The sequence below is a fragment of the Taurulus bubalis genome (assembly GCF_910589615.1).
Source record: "Taurulus bubalis genome assembly, chromosome: 2".
Lineage (NCBI taxonomy): Eukaryota > Metazoa > Chordata > Actinopteri > Perciformes > Cottidae > Taurulus > Taurulus bubalis.
The window spans coordinates 8296850-8315407 of NC_136590.1; the positions used below are offsets into that span (position 1 = coordinate 8296850).

The following is an 18558-nucleotide window of genomic DNA, read 5'->3' on the forward strand; positions in this document are numbered from 1 at the left end:
TCATACTACTGTAATCACACTCTCACACACTGTAATCACACTAAACAGCTGTGCCTCTTCTCATTCTGCCAGCGTACGTCTCAGCACAGTGAACATGTCAAAGACAACAGCTCCGCATGCACGGACGACAGCTCTATCTGTGATCCTGACTTTCTCTAACACACACACACACACACACACACACACACACACACACACACACACACACACACACACACACACACACACACACATACATACATACACAGCATCCGTCATCTACTGAGGACATATATGTGATATGAATGTATGCAAAGCATGTCACACTCAATACATCTCTATTTTTTACAAATGATGCAATGAATTTATTCAACAGGAAACAATTCTCAGTGTTGAGCTACAGCAGCCTGTGTCAACATGTTATACATCTTATTACTTATTATAGGTGTATATACATTTAATCGATTACGTCATGTTTTGCGACATTATTTCATGTATATTTTTATACAGTAATGCTTTGCAAGTGTGGGGACATTATAACTGTAGAAATACTATTAAAGTATTTGATACGATCAATGACATTTTTTTAAATATTAATTTAATCATTTAAGTTTTTCTTGTATTTGGTAAATTATGAATACTTTATTAATGAGAATAGTGACGTGAAAAGATACAGAGGTTTCTGGCAAATGAGTGACTGACTATATTATACAACTGCAACAAAAGATACCCCCTAAAGCGGGATTATCTTAAAAGTAAAGTGGCCACCTTTGGGGCTATGGAGCTGCTTGGCGAGACAAAATAAACTCACCAAGTAAGTTGGATATTTGAAACCGCCTCGTCCAGGGTGGCTTTTCTGCCGGGCTTACTGAAGGCCAACATCGATGTTGCTACAATATTATTTGAACGGTAAATGGACCTGTACTTGTACAGCGCTTTTCTAGTCTTCCGACCACTGAAAGCGCTTTAACACTACATGACATCATTCACCCATTCACACACTGATGAGAGGAGCTACCATGCAAGGTGCCACATCAGGATTATCAACCATTCATACACCGTAGGCGCAGCTATGGGAGACATTTAGGGTTAAGTGTCTTGCTCAAGGACACATCGACATGGGCTAGTGAACCACCGATCCTCTGATTGAAGGACGACCCTGCTCGCCACTGAGCCACAGTCGCCCCCGGCTTGAGGACCGCAGCGCTGTGAAAGGGTGTCGTTAGTCTTTGACGGGACGGCCCGTGGGTGGAGGACCCGGCGAGGCCGCTGGCTGTCTAGGCGTAGTAACACGGCGACACCAGCAGGTCCGTGAGCACGAGCAGCTGGTCGTCAGTGAAGCACTGCCGATGCTCCTGCCAGTTATCGTGGTGCGTGCGCCTGAACTCCGACAGGGTCTTCTTCACGGTCATCTTGGAACAACAAACATCATCATCGTCAACATCATCAACATCATCATTACCGACACAATGGGAAAATAAACATTGTTGTGACTAAATGACACAAGTACATCAACGCCCATCTCGCAAAGGCTTACAAGACACCACAAGGTGATATACTGTGTGTATATATATATATATATATATATATATATATATATATATATACATATATATATATATATATATATATACATATATATATATATATATATATATATATATATACATACATATATATATATATATATATATATATATATATATATATATATATATATATATACATATATACATATATATACATATATACATATATATATATATATATATATATATATATATATATATATATACTGTATATACACTGTATACTTGGTTAGATTTCAGAGGGAAATCCACACGATTTCAAACTCTACTTACTATGTATATTATTTTTAAAAAAAAATGTTGCATTGTTATTTGATTGATTTGAAAGTAGTCAAATCAGCTCCACCTCAACAGTAGCAACAATCCAATAATATAATATATCATAATAAAACATCCTCAGAGGGGCATTTTTCTGTATAATTAGTCATTTTACTTGATACTTGCTTAAAATACTTGCTGAAGTACAGTTTTGAATGCGGGACTTTTACCCGTGACAGAGTATTTCTACATTGCGGTATTTCTAGTTTTACTGAAGTGACGAATTATTTCTTGCAAAACATGACCAATACATTATGATAATGGAGAAATACAGGTAAAGAATTCCCACCCTGCCTTATTTTTCAGACTCACATAAAATTTAATCAAATTGATTTTTTCAACACCAGTATATTTCATGAAGTCATAAATTGACATTAAGTTCTTAAATGATCATTGTTCACTAAGATGTAACACACGTTTGTTGAGTAACATATATAACATACATACAAACAAACATAATTTGGGTTTTGACAAGAGATTTTAAGTTATTTTTTAATCACAATTTATTGAAGGGAGTTAACAATACAACCCAAATTCGTATGTATTCACAGTAGATCAGCCTCCTCACAGATTGAGCGGAGCTCCTTTGCCGTGGAGGACTGTAATATTCCATCACTGGAGTAAAAATGCACATTTTAAAGTTTGGCTCTCAAAATGAGGACGTTTCCATTAAACACTGCAGTAAACTGCAGCAATAAATAGAGTGTTGATAGTTCTTTCTGTTGCTTCATTTGTTATTCAGGGGAAAAACATGTTCACAACTGAAAAACAGCCTTTGATAACAGCCACTTTCAGTTCCTACAACGAGAGCCACCCTCACGTTTACCAGTGGAACTAGAACAAGGCAGAGTAATGACTTTGCAAAGTAAATAGTTCCTGTTTTGAGCGGAGGAAACAACGGCGCTGCCACTCGCTGATCTGGGGACACGATGTGGCACGCAGGGTAGAAGCTAACAGCAGCTGACAACGTTTCCAGCATTTGTTTACATGTATTAAAAACTAATGAGCTAAGAATAATTTATTGATGATAAAATGCCACAAATAGCAATTTGAATACAAAAACGTGGAAATGATTTAAAGTGAAACAAGTTTGGAGGGAAAAGTTAGCGAGGTTCAACAAGGACACAAAGACAGGGACGTAAACGGATGTTCAGTATAACTGAGGATGTATGCACGACTTAAACTTTGAGTGCATTCATTTTACAGCAAGGCCTTCAAACAAAATGAGTAGATTCCAGGGGAGGAAGGAAGAAAGGAAGGGGATGCCCGTGGCATGACAATCAAAACTGATTTAGACTACAGATTAGTTAGTCTGCCTGAAGAAACCAAGATATTACATGCTTATTATTTTGCACAAAATCAACTCCTGCCACTCGTATATCGAACGATTCTTCTTCTCAGAAGCGTTCGTACCAGACCGGGTAATTCATCTTCTCGCAAATATAATCTTTAACTGTATTCCATTGTATTTTCTTTCTCATCTCTTTCAGTTTGCAACAGGAGAAGCAGTAAATTATCATCATCACTGGCGCTAATGTATTATTCAAACTCCGCATTACGGATTACATTGTATGTCTTCTTCATGCCTGAAGAACGGCCAAAGACACAATTTTCTCCTCAATTGGACAATGAAATTGTATTCTTTCAGCTCACACTGTGTTGAGCTCGATGTTTGTATACGAGTGTGTGTGTACACTATTGTCTGTCTCTGTGTGTGTGTGTGTGTGTGTGTGTGTGTGTGTGTGTGTGTGTGTGTACCTCTATAGGCTGTGGGTCGTTGAGATGGTCGCTCAGGTCCATCAGTATCTGAGGCATCCAGTCTGGGACATCGTAGGGACTTGACAGGATGCACGCACTGAGGCCGAGCACTCCGGCATGGCGCCGCACTAAGTCTGCGAACACACACACACACACACACACACGCACACACACACACACGCACCAAAATGGAGTTAAAATGAGCCTTTGAATTTCAAGGTTCACAATTCTCCTCGGATAAGAAAGGGTAATAGGGCAAGTATTACTGTGATTGCCTCACTGTATGATAGTGACGTGCACGTACATGTGTGTGTGTGTGTGTGTGTGTGTGTGTCTGTCTGTGTCTGTGTGTGTGTGTACCTGTGGAGGCCAGTTCTCCTCTTGCCTTGGGGAGGCGAGTCTGACTCAGCGTCTGAAGCTGTGTCTGCAGACTGGAGTCCATAGGGAAAAACTGGCACTGCAGTAAACCACTGAGGGTGGTGCCTGCCATGTCCCTCACCTACAGGGAGAAGGAGGGGGAGGAGGATAGAGAGATGGAGGGAGGGACAGCAAGGAGAGAGAAAGAAAAAGAGAGACCTGTGAAGATCAGGACAGACAAATAAAGGAAAGCACGGGGCAGTTTTAGGGCGTGAAACGCATGCACAATTTATCAAAAGAGGCGAGTGCAAGAAGCTCAGGTGGAAAGGTACACGGGACAGAGATGAGCAGAGGATGAGAGGGAGGAGGGAGCAGGAGGAGAGATGGATGCTGAGTTGAGCTGAGGTGAAATTCACTTGCTGAACATCACTGCCTCCCTGCATCACTTTGCATAAATTATGAATAAGCACTGAGTGACGGTTGATGCATCGAAAGAGACAATGACAAAGACAACACATTGACCAGCTGGACACTTACACAGTTGAAGAAATATTGAGAGAAGCAACTGTTTTAGCAACTGCAAGTTAGACAACCCGGGTGAACCGTAACGATTATTTATTTTGACCTGTACATCCTGATCAATGGAGAAGAGACAAGTTAAAGAAGGTTTTGAAAGCACGGTTTGTGCACATCACAAATGATGCAAATTTTTTTGTGCATCATTTAATGCACAAAAAAAATACGCATATTCTGTGAATGAGTTGTATAGTTGATTTTACTGCATTCAATACATATATATATATGAATAATTAACAGTTGTTGAAGAGTCAAAACATATATGCCTTGCCAAATTATATTTTGGGCATTAGATTGATAAATTATGTTATTTTTAGATCCCTGAAATAACAACTAGCTACAAAGGAGTGCACGGCGGCCGTAGTGCTTCATCAACATCCCTGATACCACAGATAAAGAGAGAGGCACCAAAACAGGAAAATAAATTGAGAGCTGAGCAGAGAGGTAGAGGGTTATTTTTAAGCAATAACTGCGAATAGAAAAGAGGGATTAAGATTTAGTGAGGAGAAACCAAGGGACAATAAGAGGCCATTTATAATCCTTTGACAATTATACCTCGCAGAGGAATAGTGGCTGTTTTAAACCAATGTTTGCTGCCTTTTTGTGCATGCATTACCTCGAGCTGTTCATCAAGCAGCAGCTGCATCACCAGCTTCCGGATGCGCAGCACCTCGGGAGGCACACTGAGCAGGGTGAACAAGTTGTAGAAAACCATGATCTGGAGGTAGGTCAGTACTGAGAAGCGTGCATGCCACGACCTGCTGCCGGCCATCTAGAGGGACGGGAGACAGACAGGGAGCGAAAGAAAGAGAAAGACCTTTAACTTTCATGGTTCTTGTGCAAACAAAATATGATGTCGTAGACACAAGTTAATATGTTGTGCACACAAGATTCAAAGAACGTGTCCACAAGCTATTATCTTGTGAGTACAAGAAGATCAGGTTGTATCAGTTCAATGCTTCTCTACCAGTTTATTAAGTTTTATTGTCACCTGTCATATAATGAAAAGCTTTTAGCTCGAGCAAAACAGCAATAAATGTCTTCGGCCATGCTGGCGGCTCTGTGAGGCCGCGCCCTTTGAGCTAAATGCTAACGCTAGAATGCAAACATGATGATGTCTGATTTATGTCCGTGTTTTTTTCTCCTTGTCTGATTGTTTGTATAGTTGGTTGTTATGCTGTTATGTATAATTTTGTATTTATTTGTTGCTGTTTTGTGTTGTCTAGTTTGAGGAAATGTGTAATGATTGAAAGAAAGCATGCAAACATGATAACAATGCTAATGCTAACATGTTGGCATAAAGACTGGAAACCAAGAGTCTACGGTCACTTAACTGTCCTCCTCTACTTGCGAGACAGCAAGTATTTCCCAAAATGTCAAGCTATCTCTATAATTTGTGCACACGACATGAGATTGCAACACGATAAAAAAGAAAAAGTGAAATACAAAAATGTTGCAATGTGTTCTCATACGGTCTAGCACAAAATATGCAGACGCATGGTTAGATATTCTGATAGCATTTGAGAGTTTCTCATCAGGGGTGCCACTCGCATGCAAAACTCACAGGAGAAAAACTGTAAGCACCACGAAGTAATAAAAAAATAAAAAAAGCACAGGTTGTTTTTAGGCTAACAACACCTATGGCAGAATTATGCTCTGAACACCGACAGCAGGCAGGTGGGGCAGTATGTGTGTGTTTGCATATTACTTCTTCCAGCGCTGCCAGAACCAGAGGGATGTGCTCAGGATACAGCAGGCCTTGGGACATGAGAGAGAGACACGTGCGAGCATCCTGCTTCATCTCATCATAGCTCTCATCAATCTCCACCGGGGCAATCTGCAGGGAGAGAGAAACAGAGGGAGAGAGAGAGATGGAGAGAGATAGGAAGACACAGAGCTACGCACCGTTTTGAGTAAATGAAGAGAGAAATTGAGTGTAATGGGCAAGTAAGATTGAGTGGGTAATAATGCTGCGTTGGGACCTGTGTGTGTGCGTGTGTGTGTGTGTGTGTGTGTGGGGGGGGGGGGGGGTACTTTGAAGAGTAGAGGCAGAAGCTGTAGTTGCGGCTGAACAGGAGTGGTAAAGGTTCGCCCTGTGCTCGCCATCAACCATTTCAACACTGCAAATGGTACACAGACAGAGACAAACACATTGAGGATAGTTTGGATTGCTGCCAAATAATAAAAACAACAGACTTGGCGCTGTGACCTTACCGCATTGCTCTGGTGATAAAACACAATCTATCATGATTTGGTATCTAATGATTTGGATAATTTCATAACAAGATATTTATCTGTATAATGGAGATTAGGGTGGTAACAGAAACTGAAAGACCAACAATGCAAGACAAAAAAATGTGATATACCACCATGAATAACTAAAGTAGGGGCTAATACACTAAAATAAGAACTAAAGTAAGACATCTTGATCTAAAATAAAATATCTGCTGCAAAACTACAATGAATTTAATTTTAAAATATTTTAGAATCACACCTGCTTGACTTCGAGTGGCAAAATAACATTAAATCTAAATGTATAAAGTTTAGTAAGATGCTATAATTATGAAACACTTATCATATTTAATCTATTCAGTTAACTTCCGCGTCAAATTTTTTCTCTCGTAAATTTGACTCTGCAATGAATAAACATCTGGTGGGAAATATTTAATACTTGATTTTTGTTCAGCTAAAAGTAGTCAAATTTAAATAATTTTTTTAAACCTCCAAATTGTTTCTATAGTGGTAGCTACGGCCTTGCTTACTTGCTTACAATACCTTTAGTGGTATCTAACTATGCACATAGTTTAGATTTTATTTTCCCAGGTTTTAAAATAGCAGGGATTTCTGCTGCCGCCTCTTATTGCAAAAAAAATGTTGTTATTGAAATTTGTAAATGGGATATTACAACGCTGTAAGCACCAAGGATGAAAGTCCACCTCCGCTGTATTTGTGTGGAGGCAGAGATGTAAGAGGCAACTAAAAAACAAACTTTCTGCATAGCTAAAGAATAAAAAATATATATAATCTGGGGGAACTGACCATTTAATTAAATATAATAAAAAAGAAAGATTGCTGAAAAAAACTGGACAATAATTTATTCAACTCTTACTGGAAACTGTATCTGAGAGGAAAATCAATAATACAATCTAGTACACTGCACTACCTGGCAAGTACAAATGTTAATATTAGTCACCCTCCCAAATATTGAGTTTGACTCCATAACTTTAATTTGAAAGGCTAGAACACACCAACTTGAAATCCCCCTCTATCTACTCAGGAAGGGATCACACTTTTTAGTTTGTTTCATCATTCATTTTCCCAAAGTCACTTTCTACACCATGTCCATCCACCACTCGCATCACATGCTTGCATCCACATTCTGACCCGTCTTGAGCAGTTTGACAGCCTGGGTGCGCTCGCCCGTCTCCTGGGTGTTCTCCTCGTGGACGTGGTTGTGGATCTCCGGCTCTGACGTGAGCGGCTTGAGCCGCTCTAAGACCCGAGTGACGAACTCTGCCACGTGTGGGGAGGAGGTGGGCCGGGTGTGAGGCAGGGCCACGTCTATCATGAAGATATAGGTCAGGACACTGGAGAGAGAGAGAGAGAGAGAGAGAGAGAGAGGGAGGAGAGGAAAGAAAAGGAAAAGTCACAAATACAGAATGGGAACACTTGATTAACAAAGAGGCTTAGATTTGAACAGACCAAACAGCGCACACAAACTAATTAGATTAACCTACTTAACCACGATTATGTAAGCCCAGAGGAGATAACACCAGGTTACCTGCCAATGCGCTCCCTGACATTCTTATACACCTGGGTGAGTTTGGGCTCCAGGTAAGTCAGCAGCCTGTGCAGCAGTTCAGAGACTCTCCACTGCTGCTGGGCCAGACCTCCCTGAAGCACATACAGCAAGCTGACAGAGACAAAGAGGGAGGGGGATGGAGCGTTTTCGTGTTATTGCAGCACGTCAGCTCAGCATACGTCAGCTCGGGTTACTACTGCAGCCTGAAATCAGAAACCTCAGAAATACTGTGTAGATGACATAAACACATATTCTGTGCGTAAAGCTATTCATGCATGCACACACGCACACGCACGCACACACACACACACCTGGCGTCCCTGAACGAGCCGCTCTCTCCGCTCAGCGGGCTCTCCATCAGCAGCTCAAACAGCCAGTGGAGTTTCCTGGGGTCCCGGCCCTCCTGTTGTACAGCAGACATTTCAAAATAGGCTTATTTTTAGAAATATTATTTCAGGTGAGTACCGTGAATACATCCACTGAGGGACTGAGAGCTTTACTGACAGTGGAAATAGAGAAAGTAGTCCCCGGTTCAACATTGTAAGTGTTTTTTTTTTATTATATACGCTAACATGCTGAGATTTAGCAGGTGTAATGTTAACCATTGTTCCAATCTCATGGTTAGCATACAGAAATGTCATAATTACATGAGAATTTGGGCTGCACAATACATATACATTCTCCTCATGTCAACTTGCGCAATAAATACATAAATCCCCTAAAGACTACAACATTACAGTCAGGGATTTGAGTTTGATGAAAGAGAGTTGAAAACTGCACCATTCGAGTTCAGTTTTATTTGTTCAATACAAGAATGTTGGAAATAATTTCCATTAAATTTCAACACATACAATTGTGTTATTTTCACAGTACACTGACAACAGCAGAAAAGCAGAAATTCCTTTTAATTCATTACAAATAATATCATTATCGCGATATTCAACGTTATCGTGTATTTTCTTCATATCGTGGAGCTCTTGAAAATCAAGTTGTGCAAGTATTTGGTTATTAAACAAAACACTGCATCTATTAAATGTTTCTCCTGATGATGGCACTAGACAGAAAGTTAAAGAGTCTCTCGTTTATATTTTACAGTTTATCTAGAGGGGAACATGAACGCCCGTACACATTTCATGGCAATTCACCCATTAGTTGTCAAGGCATTTCACTTGTTTTATTGACTTTTCAAATTCCATTCTTCAACATTTTTTATAAGGAAAATATATATGTACATTCCCATTGTTCTTTCCTGAGCCCTAAGCTGTGTTGTGTGTGTGGTGTATTTGTATGCATGTGAGCAACTCACACAGGCAGTAGCGATGCAGGTGCCCCAGTCTGTGTAGGTTTCCACTGTGATGTTGGTTAACGCTGTCCTGATCAAAGGGCACAAAAGCTGCCATAACCCGTCCACCTGAGCGCACACACACACACAATAATGAAAGTTTTTATTAATATTGACTTTTCTTATCAAAAAATAGTGTAGCGTGTGTATTTGTGTGTGTGTGAGTCTCCAGTACCTTGCTGAAACTCCAGAGTTTGCTGCCTCTGATTAGTCCTGCAGTAATCTCACACACACAGCGCTGGGAGTTCTCATGGGGGTCGCTGGCAAGCTGCTCTAGGTGAGGCCACAGTAGCGGCAGGAACGCGTCTCCATAGTTACAAAACAGCCCCTGTCAATCAAACATGAGCATGAAGACCTTTTTTTTTTTATGAACCAAAAAAAAAGACATATTGCAGTCATTCGTTTGACGCCGTCAGCTGTCCGACGGAGAACAATGAATCACAGCAGTTGATGACAGAAATTCCATCTCTGCTTAGCTCAATTCAGACTTGGCTAGCGGTGGTATGCTGTGTCACTTCTTTGTAAAAAAGGTCTGCCAGATCGATTGAGGCTGAGAGTTTAAATTGCACCTTAAAGAGATAGAAGCGTCGGGGATTGAAGCTGTCGTTTCCTTTCCGATCCTCCAGAGAGAGAAACTCTATAAGCCGGTCAATAAACTCTGGGTCCGAGAAATATTCAAAGATGATCTTCTCTCCCTGAGTGAGACACAAACACCAACTGTAATAATAGTTATATTACTGAGGCATCAGTGGTAGATTGTGTGTGTGTGTGTGTGTGTGGTGTGCGATTCGAGCACCTCGCTCATCTCTTCATACGACAGGTCATCTTTTGGCTTTTCCGAAGCTGCATGGATCATCATTTCCCTGAAAGAACGGGAGACCAAAAAAAAAGAGGCTGCTGTGATTTATAGATAACAACAAACTGACAGAAATATGGATAGACACATCCTGTCTTTAAATAAGCAGCCAGGATAAATGAACGATTATAAAGTCAGTTAGTCAGCAAGCCAGCCCTTCATATATACATCAATTCTTCTATCTAGGCCAGGCAGTAAGTCGTTCAGTGAGCCTTATCTAGGCCAGGCCATGACAGGAAGTCAGTTCAACACCCCGCTAGTTATCCAGCCGCCCAGATCAGTCATCCAGCAGTTAGTCGGACATTAAGTTCGCCACAAAGCCACAGAGGCAAGCATCAAATCAACCAGGCAGTTAAGTCAATCAGCTATTTAGCTCCATCCAACCAAGCAGTCAATCAGCCTTCCACTTTCTAAATGCACCGCCTCACCGCTAAGTCATTCTCTTTACCTCGGCCACAAGTAGTAGCCACAGTGTGTCTTCTCCACATACGGCTGAGAATCCCACTGCTCCTCACTCAGAGGGAGGCTGTTGCTGTCGTACTGCAGCCAGCGATTCCCCTCGCGATCCCCAACACACACCCCCTCTGGATCCTCTATGCCACCTACACAGACATGCAAACACAATAAAGTACACGGTCACGCATGTCTGGCTTGTAAGGTGAGTGTGTGTTTGTGGTGACGGCCCATTGTTGGAAAGTCGCCCTGTTTCTCGATGAAAAAAAAAAAATCAGTAGGAAAGATTTTCTCATCTAGAGCAAATGTATATTCATATTCTGGTCTTGCTGCTCATTCAATGGGAAATGAGCACACAATTAGACCATACATCATGGTGTATTTAACGCTGAAATTGCTGGATTGAGAGAAGAGCTTACAGCAATAATTACGGCCTGGCAAGAACTAAAGAGCTGTTCATTTTAAAACTGTTATTTTGTGTTTATACTCACTGATGTCTGACGGCTTCACAGACACTTTCTTTCTTGGTCGCTTTAGCTGTTTCAGGATGCCGGCCATTGCTGAGATGGCCACCTACGAGAAGGAAATAATATAGAGTGGTAGAGTAGAGCCATAAACAAACACAGCAGCTTCTGGAAATGTCTCGGCTTTACATCATTCTGTGGCACTGCTGTTTGTCTTGTATTATATTGCTGCTACTATTAAATTGTAAACTTAGTTTTTAGCCACTCAGACTTTTCCCACAGGCATCTTTGGTAACTTGCTTTTTCATTTCTGTACACTAAACTTATATAACTTGACCTTAAACCTCTAAAGTCAGGATGCATATAAAAAGAAAATGCTGTATTGTTGATTGACACTATTGCCCCACAATGCAATGCACAGAGGGAAAGAAGGCCTTACTCACAGCTGGACAAATAAAATACAAATGGTCGTGACAGCTCAAGAAAGATCTTTACAAAATATATATTTAACCTTTGAAAGACACATTCTTTCTCTTTGTGATGTTTGTGAAGTGAAAATCTTCAAAGTTGCATTTTTTTCTGATAAACAAGGTCATTAAGGACATCCATCATTTTCTGTTGTTTAAAATGGTAAAGTAGGCATCTTTTATGCTTAAATGTGTAATTAGTCACCCCATCTCCATCATTAAAACCCCTGTGGAATATCAGGTACTTCACCATTACTCTTCATCCACACAAACACCAACTCAGACAGACAAACAGGACACGCACACAGCTGCGGACCTTGCGTATGCTGATGGAGTCATGTGTGAGGCTCTGTGTGAAGAAGAGGACGGCGTCAGGGGGAGGTGGGTGATCTTCTCTCAGTTGGAGGCCCAACAAGTCTGTGGCCATGTACTCAAACTTCCAGGGCCTGAAACACAAACAGAAAAGGAATTCTGCCTGTAATCTTTAATTTCTGAGTCTCTGCTACAAAATATATGTATTTTTTACAACATTTACTGGGACTGATTGTTGATAAGTAAAGCTCTTTTAAATACAGAATATAATACATAACTTACATAATGCATTCTGACATTTATTTGATTAACATTTATATAGCAAGTGCATCTACAGTACATATAACAAATAACCTACAAGTTACTGTCTTCAAGGCAATCCAAGATATCGTTGACCAGCTTCTCATATTTCCTGTACAAAAGACAAAGATGCGTTAGTAAGTAGTGATTCTCCTCCTACGACAAATGATAAAAATGGTAATTATAATAATTCATGCTAATATGGTGCTCTAGTTCTTCTGTAACCTTGAGAAAAACAAAGAGGGAATTCAAACTGAATGAATGTACATATACAACACCAGTTTTCCTACCTTGCAGCAACCACGTTTCTGATTCGCTGACGTTGAAGCCCTTCTTTCAGCTCCTCCATGGACGCCGCCTCTAAACAAGGCCTGGGATTTGTAGACTGCATGATGTGATTTGCTACCTCTACACATGACTCCGACACCTGGAGGTGGAAGAGAACAAAGGGGAGCAATTAAGAACAATAAACAGATGAGGATCGTGCAATGACTTTTAATGAACCTGTTGCTCACAGTAAAATATATCCCGATGGTGTCGTGCTGGCGATGAATGCGGTCGGTGACGTCGTCGAGCAGTCCACCGATGGACGGGTCCTCCAAGGTCATGGAGGGCGACAGGCCACAGCGCACCAGAGCGGGCCACACCTCCCCAACGCAGTCCCAGTCCCTTACACTGGCCGGAGAGGGACCGCTGTGCAGACCCAGCAGGCAGTACAACGCACCCTGAAACACACACAGGATAAAGACACTTGACAGATTATATGTATGTATATATTGCATGTATATGGCGGTAGAAACATCGACAGCACAGGCAAAGTGACAGTCAAGTTCTGTGGCTTTAGATTGGATCCTTCAAAGTCTGCGTCACAGAAATGTGTCCTTTTGTCTGAATTTGAAGGACACATCCTGTGTATCTCTGCGGCTCAGATGATGTGCAAAATACTGGTCACATGTTCAGTGCAGCATTCAGGTTTCTATTATTTACATTCTGCAGCTTTAGAAATTAGGCTTGAACTTCATTCTTCTTCATCGTAATGAAGCTAATTACAAAGTGCTAAATCGACAAACCCTGAAGCACAGGAACTATGCTGCTCCTTTCTTTTTACATGCTGACTATTTGCAATTAGCATGTCAGCTTTAGCTTTAGAATTTTTGCATTGATATGATATACATTAAGCCTATTGTGCATAACAGCAATAATAATATTTATGTATATATATATTGCGCATTTAAAAAATACGTTTTAAAAGTGCTTCCGATAATATGATGAACATACTCACAAGATCACATAAAATATACACGATACATGTTTAATTGACCAGAACAAAAACAAAAGCCGGGAGTGAGCCTTTAGAAGAGTGTTAAAAAAGAGGATACTGGTGTTGCTCGCCTGGTTTCCAAAAGAAGACTTTTGTTTTGGTGCTCTGACAGTAAATGTACCCTATGCTATCACCCTCTGTCTCCAGTCTAGCCCTGGGGATAGTCAACATAAACTGGTCAGGCTAAGATCAGGAGTGTAAGGAGAGACAAGGTCAACAATGCAGGGTGGGGCGAGACCTACCTCCCTTCAAAACAAGCAGCGAAACTTTCAAAATCAATGCTGAGGACCACAGTACAGGGAGTACAATGCAGCCATCAAATGCAGTTTTGGACTAACTTCAAGTTTCAGCACCACGGACAGGGACCAATATGAGCAAGTTCACGTCAACTTTGCTTGTCACAATGTGCTGTGTGTATGTGTGTGTGTGTGCGTGTGTTTGGTACCTTAAACTGTTGTGGTGTGCCAGTGGTGTGTTGTGGCGAGAGCAGTTGCAGGATTCGGGGAATCAGGTCTCTGTAGGAGAAGCTAAAAGTTGCCAGTGCGGTCGTCAGCACATGTTGGGCCCTGCTACGTACCTACAAGCACAAATGCATGCACAACACAATTACTATTCACCAGAGATATATTTATACCAACAGTAAAATGGGAACCGGCAGATGTTCTGATTAATAATAATGCATTTAATTTTTATCGCACTCTTCCTTCAAAGAATCTCAGAGTGCCACACATATAGTATATGATTGAATTATTCTTGCTAATTTTTCGTGTCAGTTTTACCTGGCTGTAAGTGCTGGTAGAAAGTAGCAGCAGATCACAAAGCAGCTCCTGATGAACCACTTTATATTCATTGCCCTCAACCACCAGCTTCCTCATCTATTCACACAAAAATTAAATATTCAAATATTATTTAAAAAAAACAATGCCCACCATTTTCTTCATATGCATGTGATTATATCTGTGACCCTGCACAAAGTGCAGGTGTTGTTGAACTGACCTCGTGCTGGAGTAGAACCCGGTCGATGAGCAGTGCTCTGATGTGCTGCTTTTTCCCATGAAGCTGCCGAAAGAAAGGCAACATACGTACAATCACCCTGCAAGTGACTCATTGAAGCTGACAACAATCAGCAGCCTTGTTGCACTCCTCCAACTCACCCTGTTTTCCATGGACTTCTTGACAAGAGAGAAGCTTTTCCAACGTGAGTCAAACTCCTTCTTGTGAGTTCCTCGGAAAAACATGAGGTCACTGATGATCTGTAGTCGGACAGACCGAAAAAGGATGCATGAGACCTTTGCAGGGCCTGAATAATAACATCTCACACATAAATAATAGAAAAATCACCTTAATGATGACGAAGAGTGACTTTGTGTCATCTTCCGAGTAATCCAAGATGTGATCTGGAAAAGTGGATATTGATTAATTGTGCATCACAACCACGCTCCAAACAAAGTGTGGAGTTTAGAGCCGGAGTGTAGTGGCATTAAAGTCTTCGCTCACGTAGCAGCAGTCTCATGGTTTGGCAGATGGACTCTCTGTAGTTCTCCCGTGAATCATCTGGAGGGGAGGAGACACACAGGCGTCCCGTATGGACACAGAATGCATGATGAGCAGCCTTATCACCCACAAGAAACTGCTCAGCGCGCAAATTCTTGTGCGTTTGTGTTGTGTGGGGCGACTTGCTTGTGTTTTCTTACCGTAGTCGACACCTATATGCAGTTTGATCTCCCCTAGATTGATCATGGAGGGCACTCTGAGGAGAAACAAAATGCAAGGAGCGAAACGTGACAAGACTGCAGGAGAACGTGTGCTTTTATATGTGTGCGCAGCTGCAGGACTCACAGGTCAGATACGTGCGGTCCATCCAGAGGGGGCAGCATGCTTCCAGCTCCAAGAAGGCAGTGCTGCACAATGGCAAGACTCTGCAACAGCTCCTCCCTGTGAAGTAGATCACATGTTACAGTCCTTTCAGAGCAGTATTTGTGTGTGCAATTCTACAGTGGTGTTTAAATACTTTTGAGCAGCCGAATCCAACTTTTTCAACCCCTCTGTGCTCTTAATTTGACTTCATCCAGAACGTTGAGACAGATATTAAAAACAGATGTTAATGTTCAGGTTTAATTTTTTTGGATGAAGACGAATCTTATGTCTCAGCTATGAAAGGCTAAGGGTTTCTTTGTTTTGTTTGTGCGTGTGCCTGATTACATCTACAAATGGAGAACTGGGAAAAACAACAGCACACCTGCTCATTGGCTGATCTCCAGAGACGTGGCCCTTGATTCGCTGCAGCTCAGGGTGCAAGAGGCGGGACAACAGCTGGAAAACAAAGTTTTCCTCTTCCTTCTCGGGCACGTGCCAACACACACCCAAGTCTGCCACATCCCCAGCTCTGCCCCAGTCCTGGAGACAGAGAGAGATGTTTTCTCAGAAATTTTTGCAGAAATAGAACATTTCCACTGGAACAACTGGCAAGCAAACCAGCACAACCAGTCTGCCTCAAAACCACAGACCTGTGTCATCCACGGATATTTTTAACACATGTTAAGGATAAGTACACTAAACAATGGACAGATGTAAACACATTCTGCCAAAAAACTGATCTATTATCGGATGACAGACTAGCACATGAATCCAACTAAAAACGAAGTAAAAACAGAATCAGTGACCGCGAGCTGCAGATGAAAAGAGGTCAGCTTTTAAAAGCAATAGAGGAAGGTAGCTGTAGTTACCGCCACCTCAACATCAAAACAGAAACACACTTCCCTTGCACTCACGTACAAAAACATGACAAAATAGAATTTAAAAAAGCTTTTCTCAGAAATACTGCAGGGCAAGCTGCTCCGTTTCTCTCCTGCTGCCACAAAGTAAAACAGACATGAGAGAAATCCTCTTTGAACGTGCATTTAGAAGCTGTAGGGGAGATTACGCAACTTTTTCAAAGAAGGATTTAGCACATTTGTTCTAAAAAATAATTAAAAGTTTGTTTACAACCAAGAAAATGCACATTTTCACTCACTTGGTCTGGTTTGACCAGTAGCTTATGATGGCTAATGTTAGCAAACAGGAATGAGTCCTAAAATTAAAAAAAAAACTGAAAAAAGTAGAATAGCACAAGTCAACATAAAGAAAATAAAACTATTTAAATGAACATGACTGTGCGATAAATGTGTTAACTTCTTAGTTTGCTTGTATGTAAAGAATGCACAAGGTTTGTTTGCTTAAAAGAAAACCTAAAAACGAGACAAACCAATCATGTGATAACTGCTCTAAACTTTTGTATGAAGCCACCAGTTTTTTCCAACAGGGACACTAAGGGAAGTATATTTTGAATGTGTAATGTACTGTAAGTGTGTTGCTTTTAATTGTAATTGATTGCATTGAACTGCTTTAATTGTACTGCATTGTTATTTAATATCTTCCTGCAAGGGACTGCAGTTAACTAAAAGTATACTAAAACTAAAAAAGTATTCACTCATGGGGATTTGTATTTTTTTGTGAGCACTTTTATCTCTTGGCCTTTTTGGGGGTCCCGAACCACAGGTTGTGCAAAAAAAAGCAAAGTTAAATCAAAATCGAGAGATAAAGAGACACAGAGACAGAGAGTGAGAAAAGAGAGAGAAAGAGAGAGCAGTATGAGCATTAGTGGTATCGACATTTCATTTTAAATTGATGAATGCTTTCTAATTCTCTGCCTGGCGATGGAAATTGCCTGTAACATCCAATTTAATTAAACTGTGAGAAAGAGCAGTTTTAAAGGTTGTACTGGTGGCGTTTGTTGTTTCCAAGAAAACCTGATTGTTCCTGTCCCAGAATAGATACTGTAATAACCGTTATAAGAGCCAATTTGCACTCTAGGAGGTGAGCAAATAAGCCAGAGTTGAAACTATGCAGTTAAGAGTCGAGGGACTGGATTTAACTTTCGTCAGTCTAAATAATGGCGGTAAACTAATATTCCCCTGTGCAGCAATTGCAGACATTGTGTTTACCCGTATCGGGAGGTCAGTATCAAAGCCTCCAGAGGTGCTGCGGTACTCGGTGGGATAGATCAGGGACAGCGACCGGAGTGTGTGCTCTAGCAGATTGCAGGCGAGTGTGTACGCCCGTTTGCAGCGCAGACGCACACACACACACACGATCCGTTCCAGGTCCCCCTGGTATTTTAACAGCTGTTCACCATCCACACGGGTTACCTGAAAACAACACACACACACACACACACACACAAGCACACACAGAAGTACATGCACACACACGCACACAAACAGGCAATTCAATGGAGAGTTGTGTCTTAAATATTGAGGTTCTCCACTAAATCACAGCATCTGGCTCGCTCCTACTCGCATTAAGCTCCCAGGAGTAATAAAACAAAACAGAAAGGGTATCAATATGTTCTGCTCCTTGATATTTATGACCGTGCAGGCCGCACGCTGCAAAAAATAGCATTTTCAGCTTTTTCTTCTCTCATACAATATCACAATCATATACACATATTTTTTTGTGTTTCATATATTCTAAAGTTTGGTGGAAACACTTAATGAGACCTTGAATCAAGGTAGAATAGACAGTCTTGAGGAAATAGCACACGGCTCCAAAATATTATTAAAACAAAGTGATCTGTAATGGAATGAAGAAGATATGCAGAACCCTCTGGCAGACATTCCAATCAT

The 18558-nt window shown here is 41.1% G+C and overlaps 1 protein-coding gene across 1 annotated transcript in view; it reads right to left on the reverse strand.

Annotated features, from left to right (window-relative positions):
• Positions 1–390: 390 nt before the first annotated feature.
• Positions 391–18558, reverse strand: part of psme4b (proteasome activator subunit 4b) — a gene marked incomplete at its 5' end in the record, with an annotated part of 31088 nt that continues 12920 nt past the window's right edge. The window contains 29 exons of the mRNA XM_079237368.1: positions 391–1391; positions 3645–3778; positions 4005–4143; positions 5194–5349; positions 6286–6414; positions 6612–6697; positions 7962–8164; positions 8359–8490; positions 8691–8782; positions 9686–9790; positions 9897–10049; positions 10291–10416; positions 10518–10584; positions 11026–11179; positions 11522–11603; positions 12278–12407; positions 12632–12685; positions 12864–13000; positions 13089–13298; positions 14340–14471; positions 14674–14769; positions 14891–14953; positions 15049–15147; positions 15236–15291; positions 15392–15448; positions 15589–15644; positions 15734–15829; positions 16134–16291; positions 17878–18081. Coding sequence (XP_079093494.1) covers positions 1257–1391; positions 3645–3778; positions 4005–4143; positions 5194–5349; positions 6286–6414; positions 6612–6697; positions 7962–8164; positions 8359–8490; positions 8691–8782; positions 9686–9790; positions 9897–10049; positions 10291–10416; positions 10518–10584; positions 11026–11179; positions 11522–11603; positions 12278–12407; positions 12632–12685; positions 12864–13000; positions 13089–13298; positions 14340–14471; positions 14674–14769; positions 14891–14953; positions 15049–15147; positions 15236–15291; positions 15392–15448; positions 15589–15644; positions 15734–15829; positions 16134–16291; positions 17878–18081 — 3441 coding nt within the window. The 3' untranslated portion in view covers positions 391–1256. The remainder of the gene's footprint in view (positions 1392–3644; positions 3779–4004; positions 4144–5193; positions 5350–6285; positions 6415–6611; positions 6698–7961; positions 8165–8358; positions 8491–8690; positions 8783–9685; positions 9791–9896; positions 10050–10290; positions 10417–10517; positions 10585–11025; positions 11180–11521; positions 11604–12277; positions 12408–12631; positions 12686–12863; positions 13001–13088; positions 13299–14339; positions 14472–14673; positions 14770–14890; positions 14954–15048; positions 15148–15235; positions 15292–15391; positions 15449–15588; positions 15645–15733; positions 15830–16133; positions 16292–17877; positions 18082–18558) is intronic.